Source organism: Aptenodytes forsteri, unplaced genomic scaffold, assembly GCF_000699145.1.
Source record: "Aptenodytes forsteri isolate BGI_AS27 unplaced genomic scaffold, ASM69914v1 Scaffold146, whole genome shotgun sequence".
Taxonomy (NCBI): Eukaryota; Metazoa; Chordata; class Aves; order Sphenisciformes; family Spheniscidae; genus Aptenodytes; species Aptenodytes forsteri.
In genome coordinates, this window is record NW_008795128.1 from 3,905,859 (window position 1) to 3,923,280 (window position 17,422).

Consider the following 17,422-nt stretch of genomic DNA (forward strand, 5'->3'; position numbering starts at 1 on the left):
AAAAATAAACCGGGCCCGGTGTTAAGAGTGGAATGTGGTGTGCCCCCCCGCCACTACTTTACTTAATTCCTTTCCCAAGCAAATTAGCAACAAAACCGTTGGGGGTGTGCAGACTGAAGGAGGAACAGTATCAGTAGGTTTGCATGTGACATTCATGCTTTGCTAGGACTCAATCAACTGGTGCCGGAAGACAGCCTGCAGAGTTCACCTTTCTAACTGGCAGAGACCAAGGAGGACAATGGGAAGTGCAGACCAGAAAAAGGACAAGAGAGCGAGCAACAGTTGGAAGGAAAGAGAAAGATGGTTTAGAAATATGACAAGTTTTATTAAAATTGTTCAACTAGATTAGCTTGTAACAGAATAGTAGCAATGTGTAAGTAAATCTCTAGCCAGCCAAAAGTAGGAGTGAGGTCATCCCCACCTGAGCCTGGGTGCCTCTGACAGAGATCTCATTTCTCTCCAACACCTGCTCCCAAAGCCTGCTTGTCTGTCTCTACGGCACAGTGCAGCAGGCCCCTCAATGGGGCCTCTAGTTTACAGCAGCCTTGTGGATTAAATTCCTTGACACAAACATCATAACATGTGTAGATATGCTGAAGTCTCCTTTCATGCACCATCACAAATTCCTGCTCAGCTCAGCTGGAACCCTGTGAAATACACACCAGCGCATAGGACTGGTGCTTTTGTACCTCCATGAAAGGAAGCAGCAGATATATCCCTGCTACAGGGTTAGCATTCTTTCTTCGTCTGGCATTGGAGGCCAAGCAACTGTACTCTGTGGAGCCCCAAAGGCCTACTGATGAGTTAGAGGGAAAAGTGGTGCTCCACTTTTAGTTTTAATTGAGCCAACACTCAGTTGAACTGCAGTTCAATTCAGATAGCAGTACATAGGAGCCAGGGAAGAATCTAGAGAATCAGCCAAGTGGAAGTACTAGCAGATGGATAACACTTCTCTTTTTCTCTCTCCTTTCTTAATACAATTTTCATGGGACTGATGCTGAAGAAAGATGACAGAATGACAAACAGAAAATGAGGACCTTTTCATTATTTAGGCCATGAACAACTTAAGCAGCAGCTAATATCCCGCTTGTGTGCCTGGATCCTGTTTCCAAATGTCGTATCTAGGTCCATGAAAAAGGTTACATTTCCATGCCCCCTCTGCTGAGATGGCTAGGAATGAGAGCATTTATTCAGTAACCTTGCTGTGATTATATATGAGTGTGTGTGTGTGCGCGCGCGCACGCATTCCTACTGAGATGATTCTGACCTGACCCCCCACCCCAACAGATGCATATAGCTTATTACATTTTCACTATCAGATAGTTAATAATCAACTGCCTGGGCTGGACTGGAACCAGCAAGCACTATCAGTAAAAAATTCCATATCACGTTATCAGTGCCCTGAGCCATCTACCTGCTTTAGGCCTTGTCTAGATTAAAATAAAATTTCAAACAGATTAGCTACAATGTTGTTAGCTAATGTACTTTAGAACACTGGCAATCCTTCAGAAGTTAGTACCTTTTAAACATGATCAACCATAGGAAGCTGGGGCAGGGGGGGAACACATTTTAAAAATGGTAAACATTATTTAAAATAGAGTTTAAAATCATGTCAGTTAAAAAAACACATTGGCTAACATTCTTTTATATGCAACTCATCTTCTGAACTTCGAGCCAGCAGCAGCATTCTGCACTGATATTTCAGTCCCTGTATACCTTAAAGATACACTCTTTCTCATTACTAGAAAAACACCCTGTTCTTAGCCTCAAAACATGGTATCTCTTTTCCCCAAAATCTTAAAAGCTGAAGGTCCCTGTCCATAACCTTTACCCACAGATCTAGTTCCTAAGTCCATCTATGTAGGACTGATCTTGCCTTAAAAGAGAGGATGAGGACTCACCTTGCTGCTTTCTGAGTGAGTTCCATTGGGAAGTCAGGGCAGAGCAGCTGCAGCAGGCAGTGGTATTCCTGCGCTGTCAGCAAATCTGCAGGAAAAAAGAGGTGAGAACATCATAATTCTTTTACAGGCTGTTCCCTCCCCTTGCTTCCTCTCTAGAAAAAAACCCTCATATTCCCTTCTATTCTCAATTCAAGTAGACTGAATACTAATGACAATATAACTGCTCCCTAGACCCTCAGAACTGGGCTCTTCAGATGGAGTTTCCAGCAAAGACAATCAGAAAGAGGCCTGATAAAGGGGAAATCCTATTGAAGAGACTCCTGCAGAGAAACTGGTAACAGGTAGTGATTCAGTGTGAAAAAGAGGTAACCAAAACAGGGCAGTTTCAAGTGAGAACACAGTTTGGTTTGACTTGAATATAACCATGTGGAAAAAGGAATAATTTCAAAGTTGCTTAAATTTGCTGAAATTCACTGGCATGGTGACATTCACCACAATACGCCTGAAAACCATCCACAGAACATCTGGCAGCAGTAACAAAGGCAAACAAGGTTTTTGGGTTGTGTATGGAAGACTACAGAGTATAAACCACAGACATTATTACTTTGGCATTCGGTAAGGCAGCTGGATGGTCTCTTTTGGAATAATGTGTACAAATCTGGTCACCGTATTATAGGAAGCACAGAACAAAGATCCAAAAACCACAAGAAAACCAATCAAATGATTCATGTTTTAGAGAGCAGCTTTGTGAAAGACTGGTCAAGAAAGGCCTCTGTGGTTCAGCAGGAGGAGTCTAAGAGAGGTGACTCTTAAGGAAGCTTATAGGATCCCAAGGGAATGGAAACATACTTATGTCAAAAAGCCCTACATGATTGTATGTTCATAGTCCAAAAGGCTGTGGACTAGAGCTAAGGAGAAGACTAGCTGAACAGCAGCAATTTTGCAGTACTTCTATATACAGAAGAATGCAAAGTATGGAAGAAAGAGTCAGGGGTGGAAGTAGAGCCAAGCAGCAGTCAGGGAGGGGATCCAAAGGGCACAGGCATTAGGACTGAGGTACAGAGGATGAGTTCTTTTTTCACAGACACATCTTAGCCTTCCTTAGGCTCCCATCCAAATAATCAACCTTGTCCCAGATGATAGCCACAACTTCTCCATATCTCCACAACTCCTCAAAGCCTGGCAGTTCAACAAAAGTGAGAGAAAGGGAAAATGCTACACCTTTGTCAGATGTTTCAAGAGGCAGGTATGCAGTATCAAAGGAACATTTCACTGCGACATCCAACCCAGCCAAATGAATATTTTCAATGCTGACTAAAGAAATACTGCAGGAGGACTGTCACCAAAATCAAGTTATAGACTTTTCCTTTACCTACATTATTAGCCAGGGAAGTGGAAGAAAGAGAGGAGAGAGCTACTATTTTTCTCTTCAGTTCAGGAAACCCTATAGCTGAAAAACACTGTTGTCAGATTCTTTGATATCCATTATAGACACTCTCTAGAATACTATACTTTGCACCGCTCTTGGGAGGACCTTCTATCTCATGAAGCACCTTAGGTTTAGGGTCATGCCATGAAAAGGTTATTTTGCATGCTGAGAAGAAAGATTTTGCTCTGTCTCGAAAAGCCAACTCTGCAGTCAGAAATCTGCTATAACACAAGGAAGTCCCAGCCTGTGCAGAACTACAATACCATTGTGGGGATTTGTGCAACCTATTCTACTGTAAAGATAAATACATCAGAATCTCTCTTCTTCCAAAACTTGAATGCTGAGCTGAATTAAATTTCTGTGACTGCAGTGAAATTACAGATGTCTGGGAGAATATGGAGGGCACTCTAACTTATTTGTATTGTCATTTCTTACTAAAACACAAATCAGAGGCTGCTCTCTATTGCAGATACTACTTGGTCCTTCAGTCAGCATATATCTAAGTTTGGGTTAATGCTGGTATCCAGTGGAATGGTGGGGTTTTCTCCTGCAGTGTTAGCTAATCAGTTCCTTGAATGTCATCAAGGAAAGTATCACCAAGTTTTACGTATAACTGCAAAAGTATATTATTGAAAAAGTCCCAGTTATCATGAGCAGGAAGATGCGTATTTTTAACTGAATTTTCAGCTCACTATTTCTCCTTCATGACACAACAGAGAGGAAAGAAAATTTTCTTCTCTGTTATTTTGTTAGATCAACAGTCATTTATAGCAACAGAGATTTTGGTCCTAAGTTCTTAAGAAAACTATCTGATCATTTAAGGTACATGCAAGTACCTCATGAAATCATCTTCAACAGGCTCAGCATAGGAAGCAGGTTACAGGAAAACAGAGAGGTTGGGAATAAAAAGGCTCTTTTGAAACAGACAATTTCTCATAATTTAAGAGGACAGTATGGACCTCTTACAACTACTCTTCAAGGCTTTCTAAACCTAGCTTTGAATAATGCTGGGCATTAAACTTCCGATCTAAAAAAGTCTACATGTTGGTTTGAAGGAGTCACACCATTTGGAAGCTTTATGCAATACTCAATTTACATTTTTTGTTTGCTTAAGTTCAAATTCCTATTTATGCATCCTTATACCTCTTGCTCTCCATTATTTTTTCCTTTCATTTGTCAACAGATCATTATAATAACCCTTTCTTCATACTGTATCTTATTCAATCTATTTAACTGATAACTATATTTATTTAAAGTTAAATCTGTTTAAATTTATCTTACCCTCTACACCCCTCCCTACCTAGCCCAGTCATATCTGTTGCTCTGCTTTGATCCCCGTTAGATTTTCACAGTGTGGTGTCCAGCAGTGTACAAAGCATCCCTCATGCATTCACAACAGACAGGCTCTAGGAGGATAATCTGCCCACTTTAATCAGCGAAGACCTTTTCATTAATTCTGAATCTTAGCTTCCTCTTTTCTCCCCCCAAAGGTGAAGGAGTTTAAGGGTTTTTTGAAGGATGAGGTTTCCTGAGAAAGTTGGACTTTGTTCGCAGTCCCTGTCAGGTTGCTAGACAAAAGCAGCTTGAGAAGGTAACTGGGCCCTAAGCAAGCATTAGTTTTGAGGCGTAAGTAGAGATCGCTCACTTGCTGGAAATAACATACTTTTAAAACTTATAATAATTTACGCTGTCTTTTTCTTCTCCCTCTTTATACCAAGTCACAGCATCATCCTTACTCCTCCATCACAAAACAACATAGAGCAAAAGCAGAAGTCTGCTCAAAAAGACTTTGGGAAAGGGTGGCAGAGATCCTCTCCAGCCAGCACATCAGAGGGTGAAGTTCATTGTCAATAAAAGTGGAATTAATTACAGTTTCAGTCTTTGAGCAAATGGTCTATTTAGATGGGAACTGCACACAAAGCTGAAGTGGTACAGAGAAGTCCCTTCTCTAAAGAAAGAAGCCTTTTGCTTCTTATTCCTGGAGAAACGACACCAAATTAGTCACTGAAGTATGCAGGCAGACTCTTTTAGGCCGCAACACAACTCAGCCTGTAGACACCCCAGGCGCCTGACCAATAAATCATATCAATTTCTCAGACTACAGATGGGTACCTATTATACAGGAAGGGGGATCACCACAGAGCTTAGGAGGTGTCTACAGTTTGCTGTGATGACTTTTTTCCCATCCCCTACAGCAAGGTCAGTGAAGACCATCCAGAAAATTACATTTGCCCATGCACCATATTGTCTGCCAAGAGCTGCTTGGAATAAACAAGGGCAGTTTTGGTGCATGACCACATTGCTCCTTCCTGTCTCCAGGCCACAGCTGAGTAAATAGTGTTCAATGCTGCATGATGAAGAAAGAAAGAAAAGAAGGAAGGTACCAGTCAGAATGAGTGAAAACTGGAATCCACAACTGCTACTTTGGTTGCTACCACAAATTACTGTATCTCAAGTTCCAGTAACAAATGAAGCAAATCACGGAGAGTTTAAATCTGACCCCACAGCACAGGGCAGTGAGCTGTATGCACTCTGCCATGCTCTCCCAGTGGAACAAACTTGGTCATACCATGTGCTTAAGGATGGAGAGAGACTGATTGCAATCTGCATGTTAACCATGTTCCTTTACAGCTGAACATAACACTTTGCTCTTCTACTGCAAAGCAGCTAATAACAAATTCCAAAGTGATTTTAAAACAGCAGTACACTAAGAAGGAGATGGAAGGTTTAATAGAGTAAGTACAGAAAAGTAAAGTGGTACGGCTAGAGTTGCACAGGAAGTACTTTAACTGTTCAGTCATAATTTTTGCTGTACTGGTCTTCAAACTCCTGCCCAGCCTGTACTGCTACTGCTACTGTGCCACTAGCAAAATCCTGACTCTTTCCTACAGATCTCACTGTGAGTAGTATATCGTCTTTTAGTGCCTGAGGCAGACTCTTCCTCATGTTTCAGAGGCATAGCGGAGAAGGAAGTTTGTCCATGTGGTACAGCCTTAGAAAACAAATACCACTTTCTGGATAAAAATGGCCTACCTTGGAGAAACATGAAGGCAGCTGCTTTGTATTTCCCTGGCTTTCAAAACACATATTGTTTTTACCAGCTTCGTTTCTGGTTTGTATGTGGCTGACAGATGGCACCTGACACGAAGCGATGCAAACTCTAGGAATGCTAAATGATGCGTTTATGCTGCTGCCAGTGTCGTGAGTGAAGTGTAGACACACCTGAGCTATCTTTAAACTAGTTATCTTTCATACCGACAGCAGCCTAACCACAGAAGCCTGGAGCTCAGTGAAGGCTGTAAAACCTACCCAGGAAGCCAATAAATATTTAGGACTTAGCCTGAATTGCAGTCATTGCTGCTGTATCTAGGCTGCTTTCGGCACAAGAAGTAGCTATCTACAATGCTGTCACAACACTATGACAGCTATAAATACGCCCAAAGCAGTAGGAGAATATTTACTGCAGTTGGTGTATGAAATCTGCCCCAAAAAGTCACATTAGTAACTTCCCAGAAACACAAGGATTACCTTGATGAATATACATTAAAGTTCCCTATTCCCATCATCTTTCATGTACAACCACTATCCAAGCAGGCTGGAGCCCTGGGCAGTGTAGCCTTCCCCTTCGGATTATGGTAGGACACACAATTCCCACAGGTTGCTTTTCTACCACAGTCATGAAGTCATTCAAGAGTCATAAAGTCACAGAGCTGTAAATCAGTCTCCTGGAAATATAACAGAACAGCCTAATAAATAATACTGTTTTTTTAAAATGTTGGGAGAGTCTTTCCTGGCCTTTAGTTTTTTAGCGTTTCTGGTACAAGTAAGTATCACATCCTTAGGATTCTCTCTATATCCGTGCAAGCTTGCAGCTTTGTAGAAAAGAACAAAACCAAACAAAAGCCCCTAAAAATAAAAGTCTAGGTGTTCTTGTGCTGTCTCTAGGAGCTGCGATTTTACAAAAAACTAAATATAAACATGAGTATTGATAATACTGCAACTTCACACCTCACATTTGGCTAATAGGCTATGCTCTGCGCATGCCTTGTTCACAAGATACCTATAGCCCAATTTCTTCATCTCTCCATATATCTAGTGCTAGTAACAAACAGAAAACTAACAATTCTAGGAAAATTAATCCATGCGTAGGACCTAAACAGCGATATACAGCTGTGTAAAAACCCCATTTCTTCCTCATAAAACTTTCTACTCTTAAAAAAAAAAAATTTCTTCCTTTTCAATCATTTATAAAATTTTGCATTGAGAGATTTTATGACCTATCATGAATAAGATCTGTTCCTTTTCATTGAGAATCGTTGTTTAAATAAGAATTTGAAACAAAATAAAAACATTCAAGGGCTGTTTCTTTGACTAATTCGCTTTTTCCACTGACAAGAGGAGATATAAAATAAACAAAAACCAGATCCAGAACGTGCATTTGTCTAATTTTAAAAATTGATTTTCCTTATTTGTTGAACAAACAAAAAATGAACCAGTGGGCCACATAATTATCCCCATAATTTGAGTTGGAAGGTTAAATAAATATAAACTAAACAATAAAGAGAAAGCACTCACACACTTTCCCCTTAAGTTGCATAAGCACGTTCATGTAAGATGTGTACAGCAGGATTCATTCTGCTCTTGAAGTGTACAGACAGCTCCCACAATCATTAGAAAATAGTCCTAAGAGCACAGGAAAATCAGAAGAAAACTGAGAGAGACCCACTTGTAGTAACAACAAGTTAAGCAGTAGTTAAGCAACAGGAAATGCACTAGAAGCCAAAGATTTGTGCCAGGTGAGCACAAAACCAACTTCATTTTTTAAAGGAAGGTTTCTAGTGAATAGTTTAAAGAGGGTAATGGTCATGTTTCATGGATCAAAGTAAGAATCTGTGCTTTACATGGAGTCTTGGACATAAGTAGCTTTAAAAGACTATGTGGCTTTTTACCAACGTCTGGCTCAATCTCATTAGATACTAACAAAAAAAAAATATTTTCTTAGTTTTAATAACTGGATGCATTACCTCTGCCTTCCTGATGGTGAAGTTCAACAAGCAGCTAAGCCAATCTAAAACCTTACTCCTGTTGAAAGGGGCAGGTCTCACTCCACGCTCTCTTAAATTGATTTCTTATTTTTTGAACAAACAAAAAATGAAACAGTGGGCCACATAATTATCCCCATAATTTGAGTTGGAAGGTTAAATAAATATAAACTAAACAATAAAGAGAAAGCACTCACACACTTTCCCCTTAAGTTGCATAAGCACGTTCATGTAAGATGTGTACAGCAGGATTCATTCTGCTCTTGAAGTGTACAGACAGCTCCCACAATCATTAGAAAATAGTCCTAAGAGCACAGGAAAATCAGAAGAAAACTGAGAGAGACCCACTTGTAGTAACAACAAGTTAAGCAGTAGTTAAGCAACAGGAAATGCACTAGAAGCCAAAGATTTGTGCCAGGTGAGCACAAAACCAACTTCATTTTTTAAAGGAAGGTTTCTAGTGAATAGTTTAAAGAGGGTAATGGTCATGTTTCATGGATCAAAGTAAGAATCTGTGCTTTACATGGAGTCTTGGACATAAGTAGCTTTAAAAGACTATGTGGCTTTTTACCAACGTCTGGCTCAATCTCATTAGATACTAACAAAAAAAAAATATTTTCTTAGTTTTAATAACTGGATGCATTACCTCTGCCTTCCTGATGGTGAAGTTCAACAAGCAGCTAAGCCAATCTAAAACCTTACTCCTGTTGAAAGGGGCAGGTCTCACTCCACGCTCTCTTCTTTGCTTTCCCACCACTTGCTGCTGGCCATGTGGTTCTGAACCACCCCTTGTACCAGCTCTGGCACGCAGCAGGCCCCTTGCTGAGAAAATTCAACTTTTTTCCTGGGCTAGTGAATTGAACTGACTCTCAGAAATATCTGATGAAAGCTCATGCAAAGCAAGCTGTGGAAGGGCATGGCCAGGTGCAGGGAAGAGAGAAGAAGGTGGAGCAGAACGTCCCCTCCTCAGCAGAGATAAATTGTTAAGATAGGCTCAGATAATTCCCTGCTTAAGATGTTTTAATTCTTAAAGTCCAGGATGTATGCAAGGCATTGTCATAGGATTAATGATCCTCCTAATTAAAAGTAGGTTCAGCTAGGTACCTGCTAAAACGGTTTGTGAACACTCTGTTGTCAGACACACTCTTAAGACAGAACTTTTGGCATCCTTACTATCCAAGCAGGCAGATGAGTTCAGGTTATTCACAAACCCCATCTGCTCTTTCCTCTGATACCATTTAGGTCCTTCCAGAAGGGATCCCAGGGCATCCTCAGGAAAGGACCCCAGAAGACTTTGTGTCTGACATGACAGCATAACCAGACGGGGTAACTGAAGAATTCTCAGAGTTGCTAGAGTTTGGGTCTGGGGGGGATGTTCTTCCAGGAGGGTACCTGCAGCACTGGGGGCACCCTGCCTTGCCTATCCTGACCTATGAGAATACTAGCAAAATCCTGCCAGATGTAAGGGTGCTGCTGCAGGCAAGTAGTCTTCACAAACAAGATGTTTTGCACTCTACAAAAGGAGCATGGCTGCAAACAGCAGACTTAGACAGGTGACTCCTTAGACAGGTTGACAACAGGTAGAAAAGACCCAGCTTATGATGTGAAAAAGCAAAGAGTGACAAAGATTTAGCGAGATATGCCTGGAACAACCTGTGTCAGACTCGGGACAAATATAGCGGAGAGTTAAGCAGACTGACCTAAAATTATTTGTTGGGGAAGTGCTGCAAAAGAGAACAGTTAGAGGGGATTAGCACTGTGGTTGAGCAGAAAGCTAGTTTTGAGGCTCTCAGGTAAGAAGGAAAAGATTCAGCTGCAGCTGATGTGAAGAATGAATTCATTTGTTCTGGAGGGAATCTGGACAGTTCATATGAACAGTAATTTCACTGAAAAGCAGCCTTATTATGGGAAAAGCTCCAGTAGCACCATATTTTGAGCGAGCTGAAGGGTTTTTAAGGAGTAAAATCCTCTAGATGGTGTGATTGTTTTTCTGCCCTTTGATCTTGAGCCCTTTTATCAATAAACCACTTGCCAGATTAACAAAAACAAAAAATGAATTTATACAGAACTGCTCCAATTCTATCTCCAATATCCAGAATCTTGCTGTTTATACAAACTTTAATCACCCTCTAGTCCCTTTCAAATTCACCATAATTATCCTTCAGTATCAAACGTTTCATGTGGCAGTATTACTTCAGCTTTGAGTGAATGTTACTCAGGGCAGGATGAGCTGTGCCAAAGGTACAGTGCAAGGCTATCATCTGGCGTGCTTATGTGGCTAGCATGGCACATCCACAAACTGAAAAATTTAAACTTTCATTAGAAAAATAAAAAAAGTTCTCAGCTCTCATGACTGTAAAGAAAACATTCCAATAGTGGAAGAGTTTAACTGATGCAGTGTGGTATTCCTGAATCCACAGACAGCCTGAAACATGACTCAAGTTTGAACTTTCTACCTACTTTGGGAACCTTAACACTATACCTAAAGACAACGTTAACTCTTTAATTACTTGTTTTAACTATAGGATGGGACTTTGAATGAAGTTGGAGCTTAACAAATTCAGAGTTCCTGAAGTGCAAGAACAGCAAACAATAAGAAAGGAGAAACAGCCACAAATTCTGTCAGTATTTCCAGAAGTAGAAAAAGAAGACAGATGACAATCAAAAGAACCTGGTTTAAATTTTCCGGTATGTTATTGACTACAGCAACCAAACAGTGGCTTAAATTTTATTTACTACACAGACATACAATTTTCTCCATGCAGCTTTCTTTAACATTTGCAAAGATAATTCTGTGCATATTCTGAAGCACATATAATCCTGAAGATATGCTCAGCTCATTGAATATGATCCAAAAGGACATTTAGCCTTCTCCAAAGGACATAGGTCTGAAGCAAACAAAGAGGCTAGTTTTGTGGACTAGAGTATGAAAATATATTACTTCCCCTCATGTTTTAGAGGCATTAAAAAGCCAAGTAAAAAATGTTAAGAATGTCCTAACATCTGAAGTTAAGTGTGATTATAAATATGCTGTATATTCTTGGGTAACTGTAAGCCTGTGGAACAGCAGAGATCACCCCTGGTAATCCTCGGTCTGTAGGTAGCTACAAGGGAAATGACATCAGATAATAAGAGGCACTTTAATCTACCAAATACAGGCATAGCAAAACCAAACCAAAACAACAACACAACACAAGACTGGCTCTTAAGACAGATAAACTACAAAACTAGAAATAAGGTACAATTTCAGAGTGAGAGTAATTTATAACTGAAATGCTGTGACATTTGACATTCTTTCTATGTGTCGACTACGAAACTATTTTTTCCTTTCACTGCAACGTCACTAAAGGTGTAACTAGCAGATCTTCTGAGCAATAGGTGAACTGATAGATTTAGACCACTTCTATCTTGTTCAACAGTTGATTTTTCTGCACTTTGAGGAGTTTTCAGTCACTCATTGAGAAAATAATCAATCCAATGCCAGAGCTAATTGGTCATGTAAACAATAAGAAGCAAACATTCCTGTTGGAGTTCTGGCCATCTGGGGGGCAGACTGCTCAACCACTTGAAACGGGACCCACAGCAATCTTAATAGTGAACTACAGGAATGCCGGCAACACTTCACTGGCGAGGACGATCGACAACTCCCCAAGCTCTCAAACAGCAGCAGTAATCTTTAGACAAGATGTGGATCAGCCTCTATTCAAGAAAACAAGTTGTCATTAAGCTTAAGATCTTCAAAACAACTAAAGAATTCATAGCTACACATCACGAGATGGGCAGAGTAAATGGGCAGGTGGTATGCAGCTGCATCTCATGCAATACAGGACCTTACATACAACCCCTCCTCCCCTCAGATATGTACTAGGTCTAGTGACAATAATGGGACTATGGCCAGGGAGAGGCACACAGTCTTCAGTTACTGTTTGGTATTTCCTTTCTGCTTTGGGAGCCCCAAGAAATACAGTTAGCTGGCAGACAGCTCATCTGTGTCATGCACACAGGGTCAGGGAGCAGAAGCAAGCTATGACATTGGCCTAAAAGAAAAGGAGGTAGAGGTTAAGGAGGACATACAATGAACTATGGAAATGCTGCAGATTGCTGTAGCAATCTCAGATCAAAGATCTCCTTGACTTCCAGTTTCCTTCTAGCCCGACCTTTCCAGGAAACACCAATGAAAGGTTCCGGTGAACCAGTTCCAGTAGAATCAGGTATTTTCAAATACCTTGAATCTACCAAGTGTTTCAGACTTCAACATGGCATGTAAAAGCATGAAGTGCAACGGTCAACAATTTTCTCAGAACAATGAATGAAACAGAAATGTCTTGGACTTTTCTCTTTTAACGACTGGTTTGGAAGAGGCTTTCAAGGAACAGTGCAGTTGCTACAAACACCCCATGGAAGAGAGACGAAACATTTCAGCATAATTTAGATCATGATCAAGGATAGCCTTGTGTGTCTCCCCCTGTCCTTGCTCCACATTGACTCTTAAATAATTCACCGCAAAGTTCTGAACAGTTAACTGTACCTTCACCAACAGCTGTCATCACAGCAGGCACTCTGATACTGCTTCTCTGAAATGTGTCCATCATGAGCCCAACCATTGAAAGAGACAAATTCAGGCTTGTGAAGAATGGAGAATCCCACATGCCACCAAGAGTGACACCAGTATGCAACTACACAAAGCAGTCAACTCACTGTGGCTGAAACTCAACAAGCTGGTTGTGATCCACAAAGCACTGAATGGTCTAGCACATCTTTCTCCGTGCACTTGTGTTCACCTGGAACAATTTGACTACCTGACTTAAACATGAATCTTCCAAGAACTGAAAGCCATTCCTAGTCCTGGCCATTCTTTGACTTTACTGCACAGTATATTTATATATAGATTTATATACAGGCTATACAGTATAATCCCAAGCACCCATACTGTTGGCTAGTTTTCTCCAATTTTCTTTCACAAATTATAATGCTGAGGAAAACAGTCTGAAAGGAAAGGACATTGTTTTTAGGAGCCTCTGAGTCAACAGTTAAAGCCTCTATTCATAAAAATAAGTATTGCAGTATCTGGACCTATGCTTGGGCAGTGTTGTTCAGTCATGTAAAATGCTCTCAAACACACCGATACGGAGTCTCTTTTATGAGCGTAAAAACTTAAGAAGAAAATGAACCTCAAACCAAACAAATCAATAAGAGAACTGGCTGGAGGAAGATAATCTGGTTAATGACAAGACTGAAGAAGTCATCATTAGTTATTTAGAAGGAAATGCAGTGGAGCATGTAAGCTCCACAGAGAATGTTTGGAGCGCATTACAATATCAATGAGCTAGATTAATGATTATAAATGACTACCACTACAGAACTGGTCTGAATGCAGAACAGAATGAATGCGCTAAGAGAAACCTGAAACAACAAGGCATCCAACTACCCCTTTTAAGGGTATGCTTTTGGCTAAGGTTCTGTAACGTCTCTTGATTTTAACTCTTAATATACTCTAGTGAGCTCTGTGTCCTAAAAAATAATAATAATTTTAAAAAGATTGAGAAGAAGGGAGAGAAGGAAATAAGTTGGTTTTCTCTGTATTTCACATGGAGAAATACATGTTTAATAAGAATTTAACACAGATATTCATTTCTAAAAAATGAAACAAAGCCTTTTTTTTTAACGTTCTTTAAGCTTCAGCCCAGCAAGTTCTAAACTCTTCAGATGTCCATTAATCCTGAAAGTTTTTCATGGACATCGTGCATCTTTGTCAAAGTTTAACTTAAATGCCACCTATTTTACAGCTAAATACACTTCCATGGACAATCTACCATGAACCACAAGTTAAGAATATTTTGCTGGAGGAAAGTTCAGGCAAATGCCCTAAATCCTCCAGCATTATGCCCTAACACTGATGGTATGCATATATTATGGTAATCAGGGAAGTGTAATAAACTAGACAAAAGAGCAGCTCTTGTTGTGGAAAGAAAAAGGACACTTTCTTGTTGCCGCACAGGACTTTCTACAGGGAAAAAAAGGCCATCTACTGGAGGACAAATGTAGAGATGAATCCATACTGTAAACCTGGCTTGTAGAAACTGAAAATAGATACAGTTCAGTTGTTTAATCTTTTTCAGCCTCATAATTATGTCAGGCTTTTCAGGATCTTTGTAATATCTTTATGGCAGGAGCAATAAAAAGGAATATCACTGAACTTATTAGTGGTGGGATGATAGCTTAGCATAGTGAGCAAATTATTTTGACCAGGTATGATATGCAAGTTATTTCCCCTAAAGGAAGCATGATTAGTATTCTGTGGAAACTCCTGGATGGATTGCTGCTGTGATGTAGTCTACTGAGAAGATAATGCAAAGAAGAAACAAAACACAACCTCTAAAAGATGTAGGACTGTCCTTGCTTGGAATAAAAGATAGCAGGAGTCCTAAAACCCCAAATACAGTTACTGCTGACTAACCCATTTAATGACAACAGTGAGATGGGCCATCCATAGTGAGTAACACCATATTAACCTCTACTAGCAGCTGGGGCCTCAGCTACATTGTTCTAACATAACTGTACTCTGTGGTTTCGCTTACATTTTTTCGTCTCCTATGCAACAATATCCTGACTGTTCAGCAAAAAAAACATCATGGAAATGCAAGTATGATAAACCCTCAGAGTGGGAGTCAAGATGAAAGCTGCTCTTTAAGCATCTCCAGCCACTGAGGACTTATAAAACACATGTTCCTTCTATTTGCTGCAACATTTGCTCTTCTTTTCCCATTCAATGTTGAGACTTATGGAGCAAGTCTGAAAATCAGATGGTGCAAATCATACAGCAATATAGCTTTAAGAAGTACTTAAATGTAACGTATTTCAGCATATGTTCTTGACTCAAAGGAAATGTGCTGGATCTTTCAAAGCAGAGCTTAAAAGCTGAGATCCTATTTGCTCCATGCAATTATAAATGTTTCTTAATGCTGCCCTGTTGGGAAAAAAATTGCTTCCTGGTGTTTCTGGCAAAAAAAAAAAATTATCTAAACTCACTACATCAGATGTAGCTACATTTTAGTAGTACTCTATGTGAAGTGGATGGTAAAAAAGGGATGCTATATAAATGTATTAATTCATATTCTGCTCACTTTCATGCCACATTTAAAGGTAACATCTGTCCTTCCAGTTGTCTTTCACATGAGTTATCTCCTGTCTGGATCTTTTTCAGGCTTTGCTGTTCCAAGTCCCTACCTACACGCAGTACTAAGGGCTCTGAAACCAGTAGTGCTAGCTCTTAAGAGATTCAAGATTAAATAAAATTATTAACATATAGGGGAACCCAAAGAAAAGCAGAAAATATCCCACCTCCAAAAAAGCTCTGAGATATTCAGCAGACAAATACAAATTACAAGAAACAGCTCCTCAGTTATTAGAGAAATACAGAAGTGACTCTCTGGACTTGAGAACCTGGGTCCACGTGCCAAAACAAGACTTTACTTACCAGCTCCTGGAATAGAAAACTCTGACAGGAAGAATAGGGGCCTTGAGGATCCATGCTGGTGGGCAACAAACAATGCTGAAGTTCAAGGTTTCTAAATGATCTCCACTAAATGGGATATGTTTGGAAAGTCACTTTACATGACATGTTTATCAAGGGAAAAAACAAATCTTCTCACTATTTACTTTTGCTCTTTCCTTTTAGGAGGATGTTTTCTGGGGTTTGGTAAAGAACAAACAGATGAGTGCTGCAAAGGGAAACAGACCAAGAGCCTTTATGCGTACATCTCATTTTCACTTGCAGCTTTGTATGCACAGCTGTGACCAGAACAGACTTTTGCTGAATGAAGGACATGCAGTTCTGTACCCACTGGCACAGCACAAGGGAGATCATCATTACTTGCTTTGCAGTTAAGGTTTGAAATAACAAATCAGTGAATTATTTGGGAATTTAATGAGCTTTTATTCTGATTTCCTTTTCTTTTTGAACTGTCTGTATCACTCTAAAGTCTTTCCATGAATATAGTGTAGATTTGAAAGCTTTTCAGTGCTAGATAGATTAGATTCTAATTTCAATGTCTGAGTAAAAATGTTAACTATTCTAGATGTTAAGGAAGCAATGAAAATACTTTCTATTATACCTATTAGGAAACAAAAAGAAAACTATACAACCACTAGAAGTCTCTGGTATAGCAGGAACATGCAGAGATGCAGGAGTGGAGTTTGTGGCTGCAATAACGTGCCTTCAGGTGCTAAATAGGAATAGGGACAGAAGAGTTTTGACTAGATGAAACTTATGCTCTGTAAAACAAGTATAATTTATTATTCATCTTTCCAGTACTTTAATTTTTGTAAGTGTGAATACCGCTGGTCAGCAACATAAACAAGATTAGTATTTAGTAATAATGATATACCAGCAAATGGCCATATCTGACTCAAAAATGTCCAAAAGCTATAGGGAAAAAAATCATTGAATGAAGGGGTAAAATTAAAGCAGGTGAAATAGTATCTAGAATTATTAAGCAGAAAGATAAAAAAAATTTATTATTTTCTCAAAAAAGTGACAATGTTCAGCTGAGTCACAGATTTGTCACAGATCAAACAGCACTAACTGCACGTAGGAAGTCTGGGATTCAGTCACAATCCCTCCCCTGCTTAGGAATACAGGAGAACACGCTGGTCTAATTATTCATGTTTGAGGCACTTTATAACAGGTTAAAAGTTGATACGTAACATTGTAAATAGAGATCTGTAATCCTTTTATGAACTTGGCTATCATGGCCTGCAAGCATTAATGGGAATAGAAAACATGGCATGAATGAACAATCTAGAGAATTGAATAGTTATAAAAAGACCAAACAAAGATGATACTATCCCCAAAAGTCTGGGACAGCAGTTACAAGACACTAGTACATTTGCATGTTTCAGGTAGAAAAGACACCACCGCTTTCCTATGCAGAGATTGAAAACAAACAAATGAAAAAAACCCAAAGAACCCTAAAAACCAAAGCACCAGCACTTTCATTTCCCCAAGGGATTAAGATCCCTTGGAGAAAGAGGATGGTTACTTGTCAGAT

At 39.7% G+C, this 17,422-nt stretch overlaps 1 protein-coding gene across 1 annotated transcript in view; it reads right to left on the reverse strand.

Annotated features, from left to right (window-relative positions):
- Window positions 1–17,422, reverse strand: part of CUNH11orf49 (chromosome unknown C11orf49 homolog) — a 113,911-nt gene that overhangs the window by 14,894 nt on the left and 81,595 nt on the right. Inside the window, exon 4 of the mRNA XM_009277590.2 lies at window positions 1,902–1,986. Within this exon, the coding sequence (XP_009275865.1) occupies window positions 1,902–1,986 (85 nt within the window). The remainder of the gene's footprint in view (window positions 1–1,901; window positions 1,987–17,422) is intronic.